The sequence below is a fragment of the Mauremys mutica genome, chromosome 9, assembly GCF_020497125.1.
Source record: "Mauremys mutica isolate MM-2020 ecotype Southern chromosome 9, ASM2049712v1, whole genome shotgun sequence".
NCBI lineage: Eukaryota > Metazoa > Chordata > Testudines > Geoemydidae > Mauremys > Mauremys mutica.
Genome location: NC_059080.1, coordinates 22,803,112 through 22,827,650, shown reverse-complemented (window position 1 = coordinate 22,827,650; position 24,539 = coordinate 22,803,112). Strand labels below are relative to the sequence as shown.

Below are 24,539 nucleotides of genomic sequence, written 5' to 3'. Positions count from 1 at the left end.
AGTATCAACACTTAACCTGTCTTATAAAAAGGACCAGAAGAAAACTTATAGCCACCCTAGGCTGTATTCAGATTGTCCTTCCATTACTGAAAACCCCCACACAATGCTTCCTCCTCTTCTAAATTTTCAGCATAGCTAGTCCCCAGGAGGTGTGTGTCAATGTGACTGTGCCACCCATTATGATAGTGGTGGGATCTCCTATCACCTATCTAGACCAAAGGATGACTTTCCCTTCCTGCTCTGCCAAATGCTTCTCACAGTAAACAGGTTTGCCCAGCTTAATTATAATTTAACCACTTTATTCATCCACTCGCCTGGCCTAAGAACACTGAAATTAACGTATGCATCTCCCTCTCATTCTTGACCCCATCCCACATAGTATTCACATTCGAATTAATTCATGCAAAAAACCCATCCCTCTACATGAACAACAAATGACTCCAGGAACATCATACATAAAGGAAGGTACTTCATAGGGGTAAACAGATTAAGACTCAAAGAACCAAAGGCAAACAATAAAACTGGCAAAAAACATAACGTGGTGTTATAGGGCTGCTATAAAGTTTGCGTTAGTATATCCTGGGAAAACATGGTTGTGTTTCTTATTCCCATAAATAATATGACAATCCTTTGTTCTTGGTAAGAAGGGCTCTATGGCATCCTATTTGATGATCTTTGTATAGACCAGAAGTGTCTGGGAAATAATTTTTTTTCTAAGGAAAATATTCAAATACATTTTTTTTCTGGAATATATTTGGGTTTTCTGCAACCAAAAAACAATGTGTTTGGTTGCTGAACACTAAAAAAAAATTGGAGGTGGGGGTGAGTTTTCAGTACTTTGGTGAGACCTCCCAAAATATTAATGAAAATATTGTGTGTGTGAGAAAATTTCCCTTTAGTAGAAATGCCACTTTCTATTAAAAACCATTTTCAACAGAACATGTTCAGCCTGAAATACATATTTTACTGCTGTTATTCCAGACTTATTACTATTTAGAATGACCTATAGCAAGGGTTCTCAACCTGGGGGTTGGGACCCCTCAGGGGATCGTGCGGTTATTACACGGGGGGATCGCGAGCTGTCAGCCTCCACCCAAAGCCTGCTTTGCCTCTATCATTTATAATGGTGTTAAACATATAAAAAAGTGGTTTTAATTTATGGGGGGGGTGTCACACTCAGAGGCTTGTTATGTGAAAGGAGTCACCAGTACAAAAGTTTGAGAACCACTGACATATAGTGAGTTACAATGAAAAGAATACACATAACGTATTGTGGCTTTTTTTTTATCAGTTCTGTAACACTGCTTTCTATGAACAGGAAAATGGAATAAGCAGAGGAATGAGGTCAACAATGCCATAAGTGCTTCCTTTATAAACTATTGCACCTGCACTATGGTTCATGTATTATAGGCAAGGCTGGTAGCACCACAAGTTTTTAAGGTAGCTCACTTCCCATTCTAAAACCTGTTTTCAGCTCCTTATACATTTGCTGTTTGGGCTCAAATTTTCTATGCTGAGCATCTGCAGCAGGCTGAATATTTTGGGGAAATTTCAGCCAAAGCAGTTCACCCATTTCAGAGAACAAGGATAGCGGGGAAAGCATTGTTTTGCCCATATTAAAAAATTCTGGCAATCTCTTCTTTGAACAGCTTTGGCACAGGGACTTGAAAATTGGCAGGGTGGAAGCCTTTGTGTCAGGAATATGCCCTTTACTGTTGCTGTAAAAATCTGACCAAATTTGGCCAATATATAAACTTTAAAACAACTGTAGTTTGCACATGCTCAGTGGAGACTTGTTTTATTTTAGAAGCTAAAATCTCCAAAGATTCAGCCCTCCTTGAGCTTGCTTGAGTCTCTCTCAGTTCCCAGGGCTGACCAGACTAAGCATGCTCCATCCCCACAGAGCAACTGAGCACACTCCATCCCAGAGCTATGGGGAAAGCCAGACTTTTCCGGTAATCGTAGCTCCCAGGTGGGCTGCGTCAGGATTTGTCCAAGAACTGGAACTGAGAGCAGGAAGCCTGTCTCTCCGTTGGTTTCGATGACCTCTCTGTTGGTGCCAAGGCAGCTTGGAGGAGGATGCGGTCTGATTTGAATGCAAAGAGACTAAGAACAGCCTATGAGGGGAAGGGAAGGAGTAGGTTGGGATAAGGAGACTGGCACTGGAGGAGGGGGAAGAAACGGTGACTGAGAGTTGGAGGGGGAACTGTGAGATGAGGGGGAAGGGTGGTTGACTGGTTGGGTGGGGAGACTGGGACAGGGAGACAGGGATGGGGAAGAGACAGGCCTGGGACAGGGAGAGATTGGAGGTGATGGGGCAGAAGAGATCAACCTTGAGGGGAATGGACGGGAGAGACTGTGCCCCCTAGACCACACCTTCTTCAGAGCCTGGAATGGACCCCAAGTTTTCTCAGTCTCGCCATTCCTCAGCTGTGATACTTTTCCAGTAGGTATGTGTCTCATCCTCTTTAGTTCTGGTGCATGTGAAGGATGACAATCTACTACCGCTATCAGTTTCTTCATTAGCTGAAGTGTCAGAGAACTGTGAGGTGGAAGCTGGAAAGTGTGTAGTGAATAAGGCCAGGGATTGCAGGAAGAGAAAGAAGCAGGTCATGGTTAAGGTAATTAAATGCTGCCCTGGGGAACAGGATTCTATGCCTGCCTCAGCCACAGAGCTCCTGAGTGATGCTAGGAAAGTAATTTAAACCAAACTTTTCACTGGTGGTCACCAATTGTGTGTTCCTCATTTTCTGAGTGCCTAACTTGATAACCTGAGGTTCCATTTGCAGAAGTGCTGAGCACTCACCGCTGTAACTGAAGTCAATGGCAGCTGTGCTTTGAACATAGAACATACTATGTAATGCTAAGGACTTTGAAAAATCAAGTCTTAGGTGTCTCAAATTGGGCACACAAAATTAGTGGATTCTTTTGACCTTAATCTGTCCATTCCTCAGTTCCTCATCACAGGCATATCAATTAAGCACTCCAAAATGATTGTGATAAGTGCCATAGAAAAGCCAAGGAGAAAATTAATAATTCTGCCTTCAGCGCAGGGTTTGAAAGTGTGCAGTAAATAACGGATGGGCCCACTCATTGAACAGTGAGGATAAAATACAATTTTCAGTGAGCACCATCCATCCTGTGCACTGAATAAGGCAGGGACTCCTACAGAAAAATAGCCTGTGCTCATGTAGTTAAAGATTGTATCATAATAAATATGGTCAAGCAGGCCAAATTCAGGTTGCACAACCTTAATTTAGGTACTTCCTAACTTTTGAGTGTTTGACTTTTCAACCTTAAAAATGTTCTTTTAACATCGTTCTTGTGTGTGTGTGTGTGTGTTTATATATATACTGAGAAAAGAATGGAAAACATGAAAGAGAAGAAAGCAGAAAAAATAGCAAGTTATAAAGAGACTCAAAGGAAGAAGTTACTTGAAAAAAAATCAAGTGAATGGTAAGCAAGGTAGATAGACTCAAGGTAAATATGAAATGGAAAAGAAAAGATTATTAGAATCTTCTTATTAACTCCATCCTCCATTAGGATCTCTCCACACCTTCAGCCGCCAGTAAAATGTAACTTGTATTTTTTGTGAAAGAAGGAAGGAAAAGAGAGGAGCAGCAACAACAGCTCTAGATCCCAGATGATATAATAAGTGAAGAAAAGGAAGTATTGCTGACTTGGCTTCTGATCCTGGCAGAGCGGGTCTGTCTCACTGAGTTCAGCATCAGAGAGACGTAGCTGCAGTCCTGTGAAGAATGGAAAAGTTAATGTGGTTAGTGGCACTTGTGAATTCCTTCATCTTCTGCAATGGTGAGTAAATGCAAATGCTTTTCATACTCAGGGAAAGTTACTCTACAGGTGCAGACATGCCCGTGTGTGTTAGCTGATTGTTTGTATAGGTATGTTGTTGATGGAAGAATAAATATTAAAAATGCTGTGAAAACCAGAACCTTAGTTCTGCAGCTAATACACATTTACAGTCATTTTGCATCACAGACAACTGGGAGATGTTTTTGAGAATGTAACAAACAGCCCAGCGTTAAGCAATTTGTCAGATGTAATGTGCCCAGAGTTAGAACAAAATTAGATTATTCAGGATACTGGGAGAGTTTCTTCTCTGGCATTTTAGTTTCTGAAAAGTTCATTGTATGGTTGGAATACATTCATTCTTTTGGAACGTAACAACTTTTCAGAATTGTGCTAGTGGGTATCTTAATTACAATGCTGGCTAGAGCTGCACCCCTGGCTTACCTCCAGACAGATTCTGATCTCCAGAACTCTGTTACGCTAGCTACACTCGTAATTGAGATCAGAATCTGAGCTGTCATTTTATATAGTGCTGCAGTTTCAAATGAAATGTGCTCACATTTTACCAGTAAATCTGGCACTGCATTAGGAAGAACTTGGAAAACAGATAAGGGGAAAATGTTGATACTGCTTTGAAAGGTGTGTGTGGAAGCCCTGAGTTACTCCCAGGTTTTAGGAAAGAATGTGGGGGAAGGCACCAGTCCTGGTTTATGGTGCAAAAGTAGAAGTTTAGATGTATGTGAACTCCTATTTCAGTTGCTTACTTGGAGTTCTGTTTTAAACAGAGTTAAAAGGAACAGGAGACTTTCAGAAAAGGGGACCAGGGGGACGAAAAGCAAAAACTGGACTTTGAGGAAAATTCTGAAGTCATTTGCTAATGAGCTTCAGCAGTTCTCTGACTATTTATGAGGCTGAAATTTGGACGGGCATCTGATAAACTGGAAGAGTGAGCCTAGATTCACAGAACTTGCAAACCTGCCAATAGTTTCGATCCAGTGCTCTGGTTGGGATTCGTCTTATAAAGATGGCCATGAACCAAGAAGACCAGATGCAGATCTGGACCGCCCCAAAGAAATCTTGTCCCAGTTCACAGGTTTAATGTATGAGACCAGTGATTCAGGGAGCAATTTTATGCCACTAAGAAGGCGGGGGATTGGGAGAGGAGGAGGGGAGAGGGTCTAAAAGAGATTGTCCCTCTCTTATGGAATGGTCCCGAAAATGAAAAGATTTGAAAATTTGTAGTATTCTAGAAGGTTAGCTAACCCATTCCTCTGACCAATGGAAGAATGTTCTCGAAAATACATTCTCTGTGGTTTTGGCCAGTTTAGTTTTTAATCCCTCTAGCAATGGGAACCCCATCATTTCCCTTGGGAAGCTACAACCTAGTTAAACAGCTCTCACTGGTAGGAAATATTTCTTGTTCAGAAATGTTTCAGCATCAGTTTTCTTTTGCTCTGTTTATCCCCTTACAGCTAGTAATCTCTCCTTTGGGATATAGTAATCGTATCACTCTGAAAAATGCAGCAAGCTCTGGGCTGAAACACTGCAGCTGTTTAACAGCACAAAGCAACAGTGCACAATCCGGGAAATATGGAGTAAAGGTTTCTAAGTTTCCAGTGAACTTTACCAGAAAGGGGGTAGGGTTGGGACAAAGCACATAGGTTCCTTAAAATACAGCTAGGTAGGTAAGACAATGCAAGTTTTTTCATAAAAACATGTGTTTCTTTACCAAGAGCAAAAGACCAGGTTACTGTTCTGTAAATCCCCAATATAGACTCAACTATTCTTGGAGCCTCCCAAATCTGACCCTGTTCAACTCATACAAGCTGAGGCAGTTACACTGCCAGCTACTACTGAGCATACTGCAGGGCTGTTCCATTCAGCATATACGTTATACTTCAGTGCTTCTGTTCCAACATGGTTATTTTCCTTCTGTCTTCCTTAAATCATATTTGTTTTTTGCTAGCCGACTCCCCTAAAAGGCCCAGCCCCCTTTGATCCCAGCTGTGTCATTCTTCATTTCTAAGATAACTTGGCCTTTCAAAACATTTGGAATATATTGTATATATTTCACTCTGCTCCAGTTCACAGTATAAATAAAAGAACAACCCTCAAAGCTGACTCTTAAGCTAAGCTCTTCCCAGCTGGAAAAGGTTCCATTTAGAGCTACCGTGCTCACCACTTCCTGTTTTCAAGTTTTCTGTTAGTATCCAGCTAGTTCCTGCGGTTCCTTTGCTTCTTGTCATTTTTTTGGACAAAGTTTAGAGTATTTTCTTGTTGTTTTTTTGTTGTTGCATTGTGTTCTGTTTAGAAGACTTTTCATAAAATTTCTGAAAATCAGTGTCAGAGATCTGGCCTTTGTGTGACCAGATTTGTAATTTCCTCGCTCAATTCCAGGTCTCATTATTGCATTATTCAAAGCAAATCTTTTCTGAATCTGATACCAGGGCTTTCATTATGATTGAAGTAGACATAGTTCCCAAATAATTCATCCCAGTCTTTACATCTGCCCAGGCACGTTATCTCTAATGTCGGCATGTCTGAGGTTTGTTATAACTGGTAGAGGACCCACGTCCTGCAGCCCAAACTTCGTGAATACTCCCCGTCATGTCGGTTGGTCTGGTACATCTGTGACTTGTAAGATGAGAGGGGAATCCGCTCTCTGTGAGTTGTTCAATTTTGGCCTCTCTGGGGAGACTGCCAGCAAGTGGGCAAGAAGTGCTAATTGGCATGGCAATGATGGGGATGTGGTCACCTATGATAAGGAGTTGGCAGAGACCCACCACCAACTTTCACATAATGCAGGCCAAAGAACTGTTTAGTACCAAGAGCTTGATAATGGCTCTCAGTGACATTGCCCTGGTCTAGATTACAACCAAGACTCTCCCTTTTAATCTTGCTTCTGCTCATTGTTCTAGTTTTTCCAATAATTCTCCAGAACTGATTCCTAGACATGGGTATTCACAGTCCTCTGCTGCATGTATTAAAATGCCAGATCCTGAGCTGTTGTAAATCAGTGTAGCTTCATTGATCTCAGTCGAGTCATTTGTCTCATAGGGCTACACAGATTTATACCAGCTGAGAATCTGGTGCATTGTGTCTATTTGGTACTTTGTTTGCACAACACAGATGGCTTCTATGCCTTTAATGCCTTAGACAGTGGACATTAGGATTTTAAAAAGCCAATGCTGAGAGAATACAAAATACATTCATAGCAGTTGATAATTTCACAATATTCAAGGAAAACTACTGCAAGACTCTGGACAATATTTGAGAAATAAATGGAAATACTCCAGTGGAAACTTTAAGAGTTGGGAAACTTTCCATCTCTGTTTTCCAAGTTCCAGATTGAATATTGAGACAACAGGGCAGGTTCTCATCTCAGGTATACTGGTGTAAATGCAGAGTAAACCTACTACAGTCTGGATTTCCCTTGGTGTAACTAAATGCAGAATTTGGCCCTAAATATATTAAAGGCATTAGAGCAGTGGGGATGATTTTTTCCCCTCCTTCCTCCCATATCTGATGGACAGGTGTGCATGAAAGGGTGGGAGAAGCAGTGGCTAGTCATGCTTGAAAGGAACGCGCATGGTAGAGTATTGGGGCACCAGATCCAATCAGAAAACGAAGGAACTCCTTGGAGCTGAAAGATCCAAAACAACCATGTACTTAGAGGTAATATGAATATGTAACCACAATCCTGGGAAAAGGAGGTAATGGTGCTCCTTTCTGTGGACTTGTGGTCAGCACAGCTGGGATGTTATATTCAGATCTATTACATTTCCTTAGCAGAAAGGTATTGAAAATGGGAGAGAGTTCAGAGAAGAGCAACAAAAATAACCAGGGAGCTGGAAGGATTGTTCAGGCCCCTGGATGCAGTCAATGGTATGACTGACAGTCCTGGATTCAGATGGTAATAACAAACAGCACATATAAAATGGTTGTCAGGAGTGACTGTCTGTGGCTTGGTGAGCTCAACCTGGTGGTGCATCCAGCATGGTTTGGTGTTGCTGATACTGTTTCCTCTTTTATTTCCATCCCTCATTTCCTGCTTTCTGCAGCCATCCTGGAACTGACTGGCACCCACGACACTGAAGGGACATGGAAAAGTTCCATCACTTTGCCATGTATCTACGGGCCTTCCCAGGACTTTGTGCAGCAAACAGTCATTTGGACCCTGGTCCGAGATCAAAGCCCTGCTACCGTCTTTCGAAGGGATAGCTCTGGCGATCACATCATGTTGTCACGGTACAGAGGTAGGGTCAGCGTCCCAAAATACAGTCCAGGGGATGTCTCTCTTGAAATTGAGAAGCTTGAAATAACAGACAGTGGACACTACACTTGCAAAGTCACCTGGAGAGCCCAGAACAACAGCTTGCTAACCAAGGAGAGAACCACTACAATTAAGGTTGTTAAAGGTAAATCAAGTAATAAACCCTTGCACCTATGTAGCATTTGTCAGTCATAAAGCACTTGACTGAGCTGGCTGCAGATCTGGTGGGGATGGGATTATGCAGAAGGGCTTCCATGCCACACTGACTCCTCACATCCACAGGGTTGGGGCCAGCATTTCCAATGGATTCTCGAGCTCCATACTTCTTCCTCACTGCACTGGCAGCTATGGCGACCAGGTGCCCAGTTTTTTACCAGAACACCCGGTCAAAAAGGGATCCTGGCAGGCCACTGACTGTCCCCTGACCCCCTCCCAGGCCCCTGCCCCAGCCCCAGACCTGATTCCCCCTCCCGCTCTCCAACCCCCTAGAGTCCAGCCTGGAGCACCCTCCTGCATCCCAAACCCCTCATCCCCTACCCCACCCCAGAGCCCACACCTCCAGCTGGAGCCCTCACCCCCCCCCACAGCCCAACCTCCTACCCCAGCCCAGAGCCCCCTCCTGCACTCCAAACCCCCCAGCCCGGAGCCCCCTCTTGTACCCCAAATCTCTCATCCCCAGCCCCACATCAGAGGCTGCACCCTCAGCCGGAGCCCAACTCCCCGCCGCCCGGTACCCCAACCCCCTACCCCAGCCCGGAGCCCCCTCCCACACCCTGAACCATAGGCGCCAACTCGCTGTGTGCTCCGGGGCACCCACCGGCAGCCAAGCTCCCCTCCCCACTCTCTGACCCCACCTCACCTCCTCCTTCACCTCCTCTCCTGAGTGTGCCGCATCCCCACTCCTCCACCTACCTCCCAGCACTTGCCAGTGCCAAACAGCTGTTTGGCAGCACAGCAAGCTCCAGGAGGGATGGGGGAGGAGCGGGAATGTGGTGCAGCCAGGGGAGGAGGTGGGGCTGGGGCAGGGATTTGAGGAAGGAGTCGGAATAGGAGCAGGGAAGGGGCAGAGTTGGGATGGGAACTTTGGGGAAGGGGTTGGAATGGGGGCGGACAGGAGCGGGAAGAGGCGGGGCAGGGGCGGAGTCAGGGCAGGGCTGGGGGTAGAGGGGGGGTCGAGCACCTACCGGCGCAAGCAGAAGTCGATGCCTATGCCCTGAACCCCTCATTTCTGGCCACACCCCAGAACCTGCACCCTCAGCCCAGAGCCCATACCTCCTCCCACGCCCCAACCCCCTGCCTCAGCCGGGAGCCCCCTACCTGACTTCAAACCCCTTGGCTCCATCCCCCAGCCTGGAGCCCCCTCCTGCACCCCAAATCCCTCATCCCTGGCCCCACACTGGAGCCGGCAACCCCAGCTGGAGCCCTCACCCCCTCCCTCACCCCAGCCCCCTGAGGCAGTCCGGTGAGGAGTGAGGGTGGGAAGAGCGATCAACAGAAGGAAAGGGGATGGAGTGAGTGGAGGCAGGGCCTCAGGGAAGGGGAAGGCCATGGGCAGGGCCTCGGAAGTGGGGCAGAGGCAGGGCAAGGGTGTTCGATTTTGTCTGAGTAGAAAGTTGGCAACCCTAACTGGCACTAGCCCCACCCTAATGCGGGTGAAACAAGCCAGAGGATGGAATTCATGCCTGTGATGGTGCAGACCCCAGCTATACTCTCTCCCCACTCCAGATCATCCCCAGCAACAGCATCCCCAGGAAAACTCTGATGGGTGTAGCTGTTCAGTACTGTGGAACATGAAGGTGTTAGTAGCATGCCAGGTGTACTGTGATGCTGGGGCAAGCTCTGAAGGCACTTCAGTGGCTAGGCCTTTTAGGAACTTGCCCTGGTGGGTACCGGCAAGAAAGGGAAAGTTTGAAAATACTCTAGATACTAAGGCTTAACCAGTTCTAACTCAAAGTGAGGCTGTTCTTATGGTTGCAGGAGGTGGGGGAGGGGAATCAAATCGAGGGTTAGGACTCCTCAGGTCTACTGCCTGGGTTGTTCTCTCTAGTCCAGCCTTCTGGTCAAACCAAACAAAAGCTTGCAGGTTTCCAGGTCATGATCAGTTGGTGGTGTGTGTCTCATTGCGGCCCCTCGGCACCAGCTTTCTGCCCTGACTTGGTTGCTGCCCCATAAGTCCTGTCCTACACAGACCTGCTCCGGCTGCAATGTCCAGCAGTCACCCCCTGTTCCACATGTGATCTCCCGGTTTCTGTGCAGCCTGCTCTGTACATAGTTCCTTGGCATTTCCCTTGGCCTCAGGCTTCCCTGCTGCTACTGGCCATGCCATCACCCCTTCTGCAGAAGGACCAGATAACTTCCTTGGCCAGTTCTTTCAACAGAATTCCTGCCCCCTCCTCCTACCTGGCCTGTGGAAGATGAAGTGTGGTGGGGAGGTGGTTGATGGGAATGGGTAGTTCCCTGCTTAGCAGATTCATCACAACTCCTTCCATGGGCGGTGAGCAAATACAAATGGGCAGAGAGATGGCTCAGCATCTGCCAAAGAGAGCCTTCTGTGCTGGGGTATTCCTGGCAGCCATATTGCACTAGCATAGCTGGAGCAAAGCGGTCACCAGGCAGCCATGAACTAAGCAGGACGTGAGCAGGCAATGAATAACTTCAGTCTGGAGAAAGGCCTGAACCCTGCATCTGAACAGACATGAAATCCAGATCTGGCCTCATACTGTCCTCCAAATGTATTATAAACGCCCAGATCAAATTACCCTCCCCTCCCCCCAGTGTTGGGATAATTCAGACCTACATAGTTAAGAACTCTATAGCATTTGTCACCATATAATTCTGACAAGTTTCCATGCCCCTCTTTTGTTTTACGTTCTGTCCCAGTCTCATATTCGGACACGTACACCTTTGGCACAGTTGGCAATTTTGAAGAAAAAAAAAAAGGTCATGGGGAACCTTAGGGTTGTTTGTGTGTGTGTGTTTACATGTTAAGGTTAGAAGAAAATAGGTATTTTAGACACTTTTAAAGAAACATAATTTTATAAACATTTTTAGGTAATTTACAAAATAACATGGATTATGGCAAAGTGATAAAGAAAGGAAAAGTGTCCAAAAAGAGAGAGTTTTAAAATTGCAAAAAAGAGAAACGTCTCTTAAATATGTTGACAGAGTCCTGTGGCACCTTATAGACTAACAGACGTATTGGAGCATGAGCTTTCGTGGGTGAATACCCACTTCGTCATTCATCTGACTAAGTGGGTATTCACCCACGAAAGCTCATGCTCCAATACGTCTGTTAGTCTATAAGGTGCCACAGGACGCTTTGCTGCTTTTACAGATCCAGACTAACATGGCTACCCTTCTGATACTTAAATATGTTGAAATCTTTTCAGAGAAAGAATATTGTATGCAATTTTAGAAATAAAGGTATTAAATATTAGTTTTTAGGAAAAAATATTGTTTATGCATTTAAGTTACTTTGGAAAAAAGTGTGAAAAATAATTGTATGTCTTTTGAAATAAAGAATAGAGCATGTATATTAGAGAAGATGAACAAAACACAAAGTGAGAGAGATCAACCAAAAAAAGCAAGTCTCTTAGCCTGTAAACATCTTCAGGTCTGTGAAATTAACTCAGAATGTCACAACTAAACACAAGGTGGAATAGATTGCGTAGCATGAGTAGTTAACACGTATTTCAAGGAACCAGATCTGTGTAGCTCAAAAGCTTGTCTCAGTAACAGAAGTGGATCCATTAAAAGATATTACCTCACCCACCTTGTCCCCAAGAATTGTTGGCATTTGTCTAGAGGTAGCTGCAGGAGTTGGATGGTTTTCTCTTCTCTCTGCCATGTGCTCAGTGACAGAGGCCTTCTTGATGCTTTACATCAGAGGTGGGCAAACTACGGCCCGGGGGCCGCATCTAGCCCTTCATACATTTTAATCTGCCCCTCGATCTCCTGACAGGGAGCGGGGTCCAGGGCTTGCCCTGCTCCACACGTGCTGTGGCTCCACATGGCTCCTGGAAGCCGCAGCATGTGCCCCCCTGGCTCCTATGCATAGGGGCAGCCAGGGGGCTTCACACACTGCCCCTCCCCCAAGTGCCGCCCCCACAGCTCCCATTGGCCGGGAACCATGAGTATTCGTGGCCCGCCACACGATTTCCATACCCAAATGTGGCCCTCGGGCCAAAAAGTTTGCCCACCCATGCTTTACATCTTTCTCTCTCCCTTTATATTTCCTTTTTCTGTAACAGGCTAAGATGCTTTTGCTTTTCTTAGCTGTTCTCTCTCACTTGGTGTCTTGTTTATTTTCTCCAAAAATGCATGTTCTGTTCTTTATTTCAAAAGGCACAGAGTTATTTTTCAGACTTTATGGCAAAATAATATGAGTACATAAACAATATTTTCTTTTTAAATTAATATAATACCTTTCTTTCAAAAAATGCATAATTATTTTCTCTAAAAAGACCTGTTAACATATCTCTTTTTTTCAGTTTTAAAACTCTCTCTTTTCTAACATTTTTCCTTTCTTTATCACTTGGTGATAATCCACTTAAAATGCCTATAAAATTATTTTTCTCTAAGAATGTGTAAATAAACCCTATTTTCTTCTAACCTTAACATGTTAAAACACACACACACACTAATGTTCCCCATAAAAAAAAAATTCAAAATGGCTGACTGCTCCAAAAACATACTGGTCCAAATGTGAGATTGGAGGTAGGACATAAAACAGAAAAGGGGGCATGGAACCCTGTCAAAATTGTGTGGTGATGAATGCTTTGGAGTTCTTAGCTACTGACCCAAATCCCTTTCCCTCTGTCTTTCAGTTGCAGTGACTAAACCCATCATCAGAGCAGGCAATCTGGGATTCACTGTACCAAAAGGGGCTAGAACAAGCCTGACCTGCTCTGCCAATGGGTCCCCACCCATCACCTACCGATGGTTCAAGGGAGAGCCAGGAGGAAACACAGTGCTTGTGAGCAATCACGCCGTACTCATGTTTGATTTGCTGCGAACGTCTGACACGGGGAAATATTACTGTGAAGCAGAAAACAGAGTAAGCTCACAAGTCATGCAGCAGAGTGACGCAGTGCAGCTGACTGTGAGGGGTAAGTGCCCCAAACTAGTGCTTGGTGGTCTCTGAGATGCTCCCAGCTGCAGGATGATAATGAGGCAAATGGCTTAGAGGGTTTTAAAAAGGATGAGACATTTATAGTGACACTTGCTAGGTTAAAACAACAATGGCTGTCAATCTGCATGCTTTAGGATCACTCAGCTCACTGGCTGGGGTCAGAGAAATGTCATGCACCCTCCAGTGATATAGAATTGCACAATAAAGTGCATTATGGGAGGCTTCCAACTTCCCCCTGAAGATTTTGTATTTATCCAATTTGTAAATTGAAGGAGCAGCAGAATCTGATGTGTGGTCATTTCTCTCACAGACCTCACAAAACCAGCAACCACAGTACCCAGCTCTGAGAACAAGGCGAACACCACGGCCAAGCCTGTCTCAGAAAGAGGTGAGGCCTGCTCAGCACGGAATCGGAAGCAGCTTGGAAACTGGACATGAAGTGATATTTTCATTGTGGTTGTATGTGAATGATATAGAGGATGAATTGACTCTGTGACATGTCCACTCATTTGCAGCCAGTTTTTAGCAGATGGTCTGTAGGCTGCTGAGGCATGTGGCTTGCTGGAAATGACCTCTGCTGCCCTAGGTAACTTCCAGCTCCTCTCTCCCTTGCTCCTTGGGAGACGTGGTCTCATGCTGCTGGACTACTTGATTACAGTCTCCATGGGATCGCAGCCATTCTAACACTTGGGGACATGCCCAGGGGAGCTATGGATTTCCTTAGCTCCATTTGGTACAGCAGAAGTTAATCAGAGGCGTTAATCATGCCCCTGTCACCCCAGTGGTTTGGGGGGCTCAAAGGTATCACAGCAGGGCCTTTCATTTTCTATTCAGAAGGGATGGTCACCCTGGCAGGTACCTGGGCAGCACTGGCTCTAAAGGGTTTGTTTCACTGGCTTATTAGGCTAAATAGGGAAATGCCCTCCAGTCCTGCAGCTGCTTCATAGGCCAGAATCAGATTTCTTTCCGATGCTGAATGACTCGTAAACCATTATGATCACCTGAACCTGGCTCGATTTGCAGAGCTGATCACCACAGCCTTGGCACCTGGGAGTGAGGTGCGAGTTCCAGAAACGCATGAAGTGACAGCGGGTAAGGGGAGACCTTTCAAGCAGCGGGCAGGGAGGTCAAAGAGTCAAGCTGGAGCTCCTATGCTGACACCTGGCAGGAGATTTTGTCGCAGGGTGTAGCGGGGTGATCACCCTGGTCTGGCTTTGGAAGGGTGAAAGCAGCCCTGGAGAGGGGCTGCAGCAGGGTAAGAGAGTGAGAACCGCTGTGAGAAGCTGAGTGAGTCGCTGACCACAGCTGTGGCTGGCTTAATGAGGGCCCAGCTGACCCTTATAAGAGAGTTGTGGGCCAGAAGCCAAGAGACAGTCTCTCTCTAGCTGTTGAGAGGGATGGGCCTGGCTGCTGGGAACTGAGCAGGGTACCTAAAGTGGAGCAGGGCTGGGAAAAGGCCAGAGGAGCTGGGGAGCTCCAGCCTGGAAAACCCCCAGGCTGCAGGCCTTGTTAAAGGCCAAGAAGCGTCCTAGGGTTGCAGAGGGGCAGCCCAAGGCTAGGCAGAGGCAGCAGGTCCAAATCCTTCTTGGTGTCCCTAGCCTCTGTTTGTCAGAGGGTGGAGATGGATGGCAGGAGAGAGATCACTTGATCATTATTACCTGTTAGGTTCACTCCCTCTGGGACACCTGGCATGGGCCACTGTCAGTAGACAGGATACTGAGCTGGATGGACCTTTGGTCTGACCCAGTATGGCTGTTCTTGTGTTCACCTCCTTCCCAGCTTCCGGTCCTTGTGGGTTTGTCCGAATCCTGATGTTTGCTTTGAGTTTCAGGATTCAAATGTACTGAAAATCTCAAAGTTAAAGTCGGCTGTAACTGTCATGATTTACCTAGTTTTTCAGTGAAACGGTAGATATTGTGATTTTTGAGACAAATCCCAGCGTGTCTCAAAATGTCTGTGAACCGTGGTGACTCTTTGGATGAAATGAGCTGAAACTAGAGTTTTAATGAGACCCCAAACCAGATGAGTTTCATGTGGCTTGATGTTTGGATGTGAACGTTTTGCACAGTTCTGCTCTGCACAGCTCCTACTTTCTCAGTCAGCTGGGGCTTCCTTTCATCTCTGAATGGAGATGCTGACCATGAACCACAATGGACCCCAATATCGCAGCAAGAGGCCAGTGCAGGAACTCCAGCTGTGAGACAATAGAGTTGACTGAACCACTACCTCTGCTCTGAGCCCCTTTGTCCCAGCTGGCTGACTCAGTATGAGGAAGGGACACAAAGAAAAACCACATAATAACCTAGGCCTCAGTCAGTACATTCAGCTCCCAAGGGAAAGGTCCATCATCGTGGTTTGTCTGTTTTTATTCATTACAAAGCAGAACTGCTTCCTTGCTTGAAACCTCAGCTTATGCTGTTTTGATCTAGGCCACCGGAGGACTGGCCTGCCCTTCTATCTCATCATCCTGATCGTTGTGCTCTGTGTGGCTGTGGTTTTTGTTGTCGTCGCTGTCATCTTGTGCAGGAGAAAGACCAAGGAGGGTGAGTGGGGTGTGCTGGGGAAGCTCAGGACTGCTCTGGGCGATCAGGCTGACTCTACTGCTGAGGATTTCCGGGGGAGGGGGCCAATATTCTGCCAACAGATAGCAGAGGCAGTTTTGAGATCTGCTTTAAAAACCTTAAGATGTTTGCTCAAAGCGTTTGACAGAAATGTGGTCTGAGGTCATGGGAGTGATCTGTGCGCAGGTGGAGGATGGGATGGGGAGTGTTCTCTTGGATACATGTGATTTTTTCCCCCCGAAGATTAGGTGTAACTCACTCCAGATAAATGGGGGTCTTCCCAGCAGGCCAGTAGTCACATTGCACTCCCACAGGCTACTTACTGGCCTAGTTTACATACATGAAAATTCAGTAAGAAGAAACAATATTCTAAGCAGCTTTCCTCCATCCAGCATATAGACTAGAAGGAATGAGCTGGTCCCAGATTAGAATACTGATGCAATACAACGAAAGGAAAATGAGTCACTTCTCGTATATGAACACAAGGGGGCAGGCATGTTCTATCAAGGAAGGGAATGGACAGGGTAATCATAATCACAGTGCCTGCCTTCCTAGATTTCCTCTGAGCACTGAACTGAGGGTACTCTGCCTATCCATTGCAGGACTGTGAATGCACATCTTGCAAGTGTGTGCTCCAGAGATGGTTGCTAGGAAATCAGCATGGTTCCATTCTCTAAAAGCAGCCTCCAGTTGACACCAATACTCAGCACATCTCCTACTGACTATAGAACTTGAGTAGGTGACTCGTAGCTGAGACCAGCTCAGCCTGGATCCTACTGGTGAATCAGGGGGTAACCGTTTATTCTTGCCTCACTTGGTGGAGCCATTGCCTGCATACAAGAGACCAAGAGAGGTCATGTGCCGGACACAGAGAATCTGGGCCCCAGATAACCAGTCACCAGAGGCTAAATCCACTTTAGTGTCTGCTCTTTAGCTGGGCAGGCACGATTCATTCAGCCCCAATAGTAAGAGCTTTCTAATGTTCATTTCAGAAATGGGAATTTCAAAGCCAGATAGTTATGAATATGTAATTGTTGTACAGAAATATCAGACAAGGAAGAGCAGCAAAATGTAGTGGACTGAACACAAGGCTGGGAGGTGAGAACTCCTGGTTTCTAATCCCAGCTCAGCTGTGACTTTCAGCTGGTCATTAACCACTCCATGCCTCCATTTCCCCATCTATAAAATGGTAACAAAAAACTTACTTAGCAGGGTGCTTGAGTGGATTTATTAATGTCTGTATAGTACTATAAAAACTTTATACAGTGCTATGTAAGTGCCATTTATCATTATGAAACCTTTCAATGAGCACATTTTTTAAATAAAACTGATTTTCTCTGTGGGGTAATAAAATGCAACATTTTCACATTTGTGTTTTGTTCTTTTTTTCAGATAATCCATATGAAGTAACATAGTGAGTAAGATTCATCACCTGTCGTGCTGAGGGAACTTCTGGGATTGTAATATTGATTTCTGTGGCAGGAAAACTATTTGCCAAGTGAAGAATGAATGTCCTCTTTGGTTATACAGGAGGAGAGGTTTGAATAGCTTAATGGTGTATGTGATTGACAGCATGAAGGTTTAGTTATTCACACAGAGGACAGCGATAGAAATGTTTTTGAATGATATCTTAGAACCACACCAAAATTAGAGTTGGAAAAGACCTATTGGATTCTCTGTTCCTTCACCAAAGAGACCAGTGCATGATTTTCCAGTGAATTCCCAGTGTTTTGTCCAGAATCTAAAGAACAGGAATTTCTAGCTCTTCCCTTGGGACAGTATCCCAGCTGAATGGGTCTCCCAGTTGAGAACCATTTCCTGATGTTCATCCAAACTGTCCTTTGCTGAACCTCCTTCTGTTACTCCCTGGTATTTCTTCCTGGACCATCCTAATAATAAATTTGCATCCCTGTGTCCTACTCTTCCATTTACTAACACACAAGACAAGCTGCCAAATTAAAGGCCCCAACAATAAAAATGACACGTACTGTGGGAGCTACTTATCCAGATGCCAGTGAAAGTGATCATAAGAGTGTGTGTTGCAGTGTGATATTCTGCCAATGAAATATGTCCAGGTGCTATTCTATCAGTGACGTTTGTACAGCAGTATGTTAAAATAAGGTCTAACTCTGACCAGTATTGTGCACTGCATGCTGGGACTGCTCTTCGTTGGTTGCACCTTCACTGTAAAGATGTGGCCAGCCACAGACCACCTTGGAGAACTTTATCAGCTGCACTTGGTCCATGGGTTGCAATTTGTCCACTATTTGTTCTATCGTTTATTCTCCAACAGCCAAATTCCCCACGGGTGTAGCCCCATTGAGGTCAGTAGGGTAATGTCAGCTAATGTTGGAGCCAAATTCTCTGCTGATTGTTCTTGGTTGCCTCTTTTTTGTATGTGACTCTCTCATCATTGTTGCGTGTCTCTTTAAACCAACTTGCACAGCCTCCCATAATGTCCCTGGATTAGTATCAGGAGTCTTGTTATTCCACAGCTAATATTCCTCTGTCATTCAAAAGCAGAGGACCAGAGCCTGATCTCAAATACCCTACTGCAAATCCAGAGTCACTCCACTGAAGTTATGGAATGACTCTGGATTTACCCTACTCTGGTTTAAATGAGATCAGAATCTGAAAATGTCGAGTCTCCCCTGACTCCTTCCTCCCATTAATGTTGGACTTTTGTTTCAGTCAAAACACGAGGAATGACACGAGAAGACAGACTTGTTCAGGAGTCAATGACAAGTGCAAGTATGAGGAGGGAAAACCCACAGTCAAAAACAACTTCATGACACAGCCTGTGAAAGAGAATGAATATGAGACAATAAGCATAAAGGAAACCAATGAATGCAAGAGCCTTGTGAACGCAATGGAATCTGAATATGAAGTGGGGGATGTTCAGTAGGAACCAGCATTTTCATGCAAGCAGGAGTGCAGAAGATAGAGCTGGAGAGCTTGAACGGTGACCCTTCACCAAGGGAAACCTTCCTTCCTGTCTGTCTTCTCCTCTGATAAATATTCTAAACTCCTTCCTTTACTTGTTCAAGGGGAACTGTGTCACCTTCTGCTTCTTCAGCAAATTGAGCTCTGGCCTTTGTTGCAGAAACCCTCAGCAAAGCAGTTATCTATCTGATTTATGCAGTGATTAATTTGTGAGCATCCTGGGGGACGGGTGTCAGGGCTAAAGGGGCTCCACAAAAGTCTTGAAGCTGCAGGTCAAGGTAAATAGTGGATTGTAACATACCCAACAAATGATCATTAAAACAATAAAAAGATCTATAATGATAGAAAGTTACTGAATGCTTAGGGCCAGGGAACTTTATTAAAAGGCGGAAAGTTCTCTGGCTTCCTCCACTACAATTAAACCACTGATTTTACATCTTATTTGCACTCAGGTCTTCTCCCCAAGATGTGGGGTGGGGTGGTAAAGGGACCGTAAGGGTTTGGTTGATGTCCGGGGTGCGTCAGATTGGAGGAAGGCATCTTTCTTTCCTGCCTCTCTTCTGGAAAATCAGAGTTGATGTTGGGGAAACCACTACAGCTTGACTTTAGGGTGGGGGGAAATAGGAACACAATATAACAGGAATGTTGCAGAACTTTGTCATCCTGAGTCAGAGCTTAGAGGGGAAAGAAAGGGATGGTCTAGTGATATGAGCAATGGTTTGGGAACCAGAATCGCCTGAGTTTTAACATAGACTCTGACACCGGCTCACTGTGTGTCCTTTGGCACGTGTCTCAATCTGTCTGCTTCACTTATTTATCTGTGTAACGGAGATATTAATACTGGCCTATCTCACAGGGATGTTGTGAGGCTTTCATGTTTGTAAAGTGCCTTGAACATAGCAAGTGCTTGATAAGCGCTGAGTATTTTAATATTCTCCCATGGTAATTGCAAAGGGGTCTCAAGGAGTCTATTGAATCTTGACTCTGACCACTTTGGTCTTTCATCATCCAATGCATGCTCGTTCTGTTTCCTGCAATTTGTTCCCCTTGCTCTCTTGTCTGATGTAACTCTGCAGAGTGATTTGGGGTACAGCGTGCCCTACTCAAAATAAAGTTAGATGGTGTTTTCACAGCCACTTGTACAGTCTCTTCACACAAGTTTTCACAGACATGCAGCTTGCCTGCCATTGTAGTGACAGCACAAGAGCATGTGAGAGTTTGGGTCCTAAAGGTTAGCTCACAGCGGCTCACTCTAGTGACACAAACGAGGTTTTGCTATTTTTTGCTGCTGTCAGACCTGCTGAGCCAGGGTCAGATCTGCTCTTAATTATACCATTGCAACTCCACTGAGAATGCATTGCAGCTGTGCACACAGAAATGGTCCTGTGCAAAGATAGGGCAATGCCTGGCTGCCCCACACCACTGCTTCCAACTGCTGACCAGGGGCAGCTGCGGCACAAAAGGGAGGATGATTTCTCTCCTGAGCTGTAAAGCAAAACCAGCCAACCACCAATCCAGTAACCATCGTTTAGTACCCCCTGTGGAGTAGGTTAAAAAAGGCAAGACTATTTCTCTCTCTCTCCCCCCCCCCACCCCCCTACACACACACATTAAAAGAAATTAATGTTTTGCTTCAGTTGAAATTTGTAGTGGAAATTATTGTTTCTTTTAAATGAAAAATTTTGCAAACATTTTCAATTTAAAAAAATTCAAAAGATTGTTTCATTTTGTGGGGAAAACCTACTTTCTCTCACTTCATTACTTTGTCTACTAATAAAAGAAGGGAAAAGTTAATGAAGAAGAGGCCACTGGAAACGCTGAGGAAAAAGTAAAATAAAATGGAATTTTTGTTCTAATTTTTAATTTTTTCGCATTTCCCCACCCACACTCCTCCTGCTTTCCAATGGAAAAAGGTCAGAAAGTGAGAGAAAATGACTATTTCCCCTCAAAACAAAAACTTATTTTAAAAAAGAAAAAAATTAAATATTTTATTTCTAATTTTTTCATTAGAAAACAAACAAAAAAAATAACCCAACCGCAATGAAAAAATATTGCAAAATATTTTTGTTTCCCCTGAGAAAAACTTTGATGGAGAATTTTCAACTAGCTGAGAAGCCCAAGGCTTATCTCCAGTAACATCCTCCACCTCTCACCTCCCTTCCCCTTTCCTTTCCAAATCAATTATGTCTCACCCATTCTGAATGGGGTTTCTTCCATAAGACAAATGGAGGGTGTTCTACCTGTCAGTGGAGGTCATCGCTCTTATTTTAGTAACCCTCGATTTGAATCCTACCTGGTGCTGCTCTCTGGGTCCCGATTTACGCCAGTCAGGTAGATAGAACCTGGGTGGATCTTGAAATCTCAGAGCGTAAGAAGAGAGAGAGGGAGGAAAAGTGGGGGCAGATGGGACTGGGAAGAAGCTTTATCTTATTTCTCCCTGCAGTAACCTTTTCTTGTTCAGGTCACTAGGAGTCTCTGTTTAGCCACACAACTACTCTTGAGCTGGAAGCTTGAACAGTTGCCTCCTTCATCACCCTTATAAAAATGACGTTAAAGGGGCATGAGTGATGGAAGGAATTGGCAGTGTAACTAAAGAGCTTTTCACATCAGGGACACTGGTTCAAATCCAGGAGGACATCACAAAATCCACCAACACCACTGACGATCTCAAGAGCAATGGATGAAGTGGGGAGCAGAGGAAAAATATACTGGGAAGTGTTACATCAGCTTAACTAAATTATGTGAATGGTGCCCAGATAATATGGTGATCAGTGCCTTAGAAATGAATATGGTAAATAAATGAATTGATAATGTCAGCAGAAAGGCCCAGGAGTGATAGAACATCACCTATTCATCCCTAAAGAGGGTCGGAGGCGCTGTAGCTAAGAGCTTATAATGATATTGCCTGAGCTGTACCTAGTCTTCAGATCAGCAGGAGCCTTCATCAAGCCCAAATGTAGCTGTCTAACTGGGGGCAGTCATGCAGTCCTCTGTTTCTCAGTCAGAACTCCCAATGGGCATTGCTATTGGCAGACAGAAGTGAGACTACTGCCAAAGGAGGAGGCCTGTTCATGTTGCTTTTACTATTCAAAACCTAAGTATGTTAAGTAACCACAACAGACCACTACCAAACACATGTCAAAGTGTCCAAGTGGGATATGGAGTCTTTCTCTCCTAGGGCAGTAGCTCAAATATACATTTATGTGGCTAGAATAAGGACTCCACTTTAATTTGATTGACTTCTTTCAACTTCAGTCAATGTACAATGTGCTCCTCATTCAGTCCCAAGGCCTCTTTGCACTCCAAAGACTCTGTGACTGAGAAGAGCCATCTAAAAATGTGCTAGGCTCCAATTGCCCTGTGTGTGCAATTACTATGCTTCATCCTTAGATACTGTAACCAAACTGTGCCATCAGGTGGTAGAGTGACCAGATGTCCCAATTTTATAGGGACAGTCCTGATTTTGGGGTCTTTTTCTTATATAGGTTCCTATTACCCCCCACCCCATCCCGATTTTTCACACTTGCTGTCTGGTCACCCTAGCAGGTGGTGATTCTGCAAAGCTGCTCCTTTCTTATGTTTGATTTGCTGTATCCCACTATTACCACTCCCAAGCATTCAACAATCATGAGTCAGTCCCCAAAAATCAGACCATCTTAAAAACATGAGATTCTTTTAAAAGAATATATTTTGAGTTCCTTTTATGTGTCGCCTGCCTTTTGAAGCTTTAGGGTTCAAGTGTTCAAGGTTTCTCTGTAACCATGAGGATGAGAAACTTACTCTTTTTTTTTAAAATGAAAGCTGAGATTCTCATGCAATCACTTGACTCCAGAAGCTGGAGCTTTAAGAAAGACACCAATGAGAATCATGAGAGTTGGTAACACTGTAGCCCCAAGAGTCTCACCTATTTACTACATCTGCTTCCAGGTCCTCTGGGTCATCCCTATGACACCTTAGTGCTTCCTGCAACAAATGGACCCTACCGGTCTGCCTGCTTTCATGGGTTGGTCAATTAGCTGTGAGGTCACTTGTGGGGGATACAGAGTGGAGATAAGCTATGGATGGCACTGGTGTGTTGCTAGACTGTATCACTACTTAGCAAAGCTTCCTCTGTCCCAAAGCAATGTCTTTCCCTCTTGGGCTGCTGTTCTCCCCCACTACACAAGTGCCAGAACCTTTTCCCCACTAGTTCCCCAGCCTGACCATAGAAATGCCCATGGAAACAATTAGCTCTCAGTACAGCTGAACTAGGACACCAAATCCAACCTGCCCAGCCCAACTTTTGTCACAAATGTATGGACAATTCAGATCCTTTGTGACCCAGGCCCATCCCTGCAGCTGGCCAACTCAGAACCCCAATTCTGCACACCCCAGAGCTCACTGGGGATCTTCCACTTCTGATTGGATTGTGGATCTGGTCTGCACAACTTGGCTTATCTGTCATTCGTGGGGTACATACCTGGGAAATGGGCAATTTTCTAAGGGTTAATAAAGAGACCTGGATCATCAGTCAGTCTGTGTTACCCCTGCCTCCCATTTCTGCCTCATCTACTCAGGGAAGGGGTTAAAAGCTGCAGCAGGGTTGGGCTGCAATCAACTGCAGCTGGGTTTGGTGGGGTGTGGCCATAAAAGATGAGGCAAGGCAGGCAGTAGGTTTTGCAGGACAGATTGAGTAAGAGAAGGTTTTTGGAGAAAAGAAGTAGAGCCTTTTGCTAGCCTGTGATAGGAAAAGAAGAGGAAGCTCAGAGAGGGAAATGAGGTCCTCTGAAGCAAAAATTCAAACAGATTTCTCTCTACTCGCCTTTGAGGTTCTGTCAGGCCCTGGGGGTAGATTAGACACTGACCCTTGTCATGGAAGTAATCATGGGAAGGGGAGGCTGTTCATGACAGCCCTATGAGAAAGGAACAGGTTTAGTAAGTTATGAAGGAAAGGTCTTAGGTTATTAGCTTAAAGCCAAGCTACTCTGCTTCTTTCTTATGGAGAAGTAAGAACACCCTTCCACCTGCCCTGAGAGCTTAGGGGCCTGTTTGTTTTAGCCCTTCCTGATGGGTTTATTGTTTTAAATAAACCGGCTGGATCCTTGAGACTGGAGATGTTTGAGCCACTTTGCCAGCACCTCATATGCCCTGGCAGTACTGCCAGCTTGAAGCATCAAAAAAATCATGAGATGGGCTTAAAAAAGGGATTTTTTTTGTAACAAATAGTTAATGTTGGGTTCTTTTTATCTGCCTTCTGGTTTCTGAGCATTCAGGGTGCCCTCACTTCATGTTTTCAAGTTATTTTTGTTAATGAAAGCAGAATCTCTTGATTCCAGAAGCAGGGGTGCTAAGAAATGGGGTTCAAAAAAAGTCATGAGCATTGGCAACATTTGTCATGTAATGTATAAATGGACTGCCTCCCTTATCTGCAGTTACTCCTTTAATCTGCCCCAGTGAGTTTAAAGATCTCTGGCAAAAACCAAATGGGAGGAACATTCCTTCCTGGAAGGGTGTGTGAAGCCCTGTTCTTAGCTCCCTGTCTCAGCCGTATGTGCTGCTTCCTGTATTATGCTCTTGACTCAATTGCTTTGTTTCTTCCCTACTGCTTGTTTACTCAGGTTTACATGCTGAGCTGCTCACCAGCAATCTGCCTGAGTGCATGAAGGTGCTTCAGACTCTGCCCCCTTCCCTCCTGCCTCCCACACTAGCCTGTGGCTTGACATTACTTATGTGCTACCCTTATGTGAAACAAGTGCCTCAGATGCTTTCATAGCTAACAATAGCATCTGCGGAGGTGATAGCAAGTGCAACATTTCTGGGGCTGTCAGTCCTCATGGGTCAG

At 45.0% G+C, this 24,539-nt stretch overlaps 1 protein-coding gene across 12 annotated transcripts in view; it reads left to right on the top strand.

Moving 5' to 3' along the window:
- The window catches only part of VSIG4 (V-set and immunoglobulin domain containing 4), a 59,171-nt gene extending 39,321 nt beyond the window's left edge, over positions 1-19,850 (top strand). For 2 of the 12 annotated variants that reach the window (XM_045030141.1, XM_045030140.1), the window contains exons 2-9: positions 3,599-3,813; positions 7,872-8,228; positions 12,910-13,191; positions 13,525-13,602; positions 14,238-14,306; positions 15,644-15,757; positions 17,168-17,189; positions 18,467-19,850. In XM_045030141.1, the coding sequence (XP_044886076.1) occupies positions 3,759-3,813; positions 7,872-8,228; positions 12,910-13,191; positions 13,525-13,602; positions 14,238-14,306; positions 15,644-15,757; positions 17,168-17,189; positions 18,467-18,680 (1,191 nt within the window). In that variant the 5' untranslated portion in view covers positions 3,599-3,758 and the 3' untranslated portion in view covers positions 18,681-19,850. Of the gene's footprint in view, positions 1-3,587; positions 3,814-3,858; positions 8,229-12,909; positions 13,192-13,524; positions 13,603-14,237; positions 14,307-15,643; positions 15,758-17,167; positions 17,190-18,466 lie in introns of those variants that run through there. The other 10 variants (XM_045030143.1, XM_045030142.1, XM_045030149.1 and 7 more) reach the window with 8 other exon arrangements.
- The last annotated feature ends 4,689 nt before the right edge of the window (positions 19,851-24,539 follow it).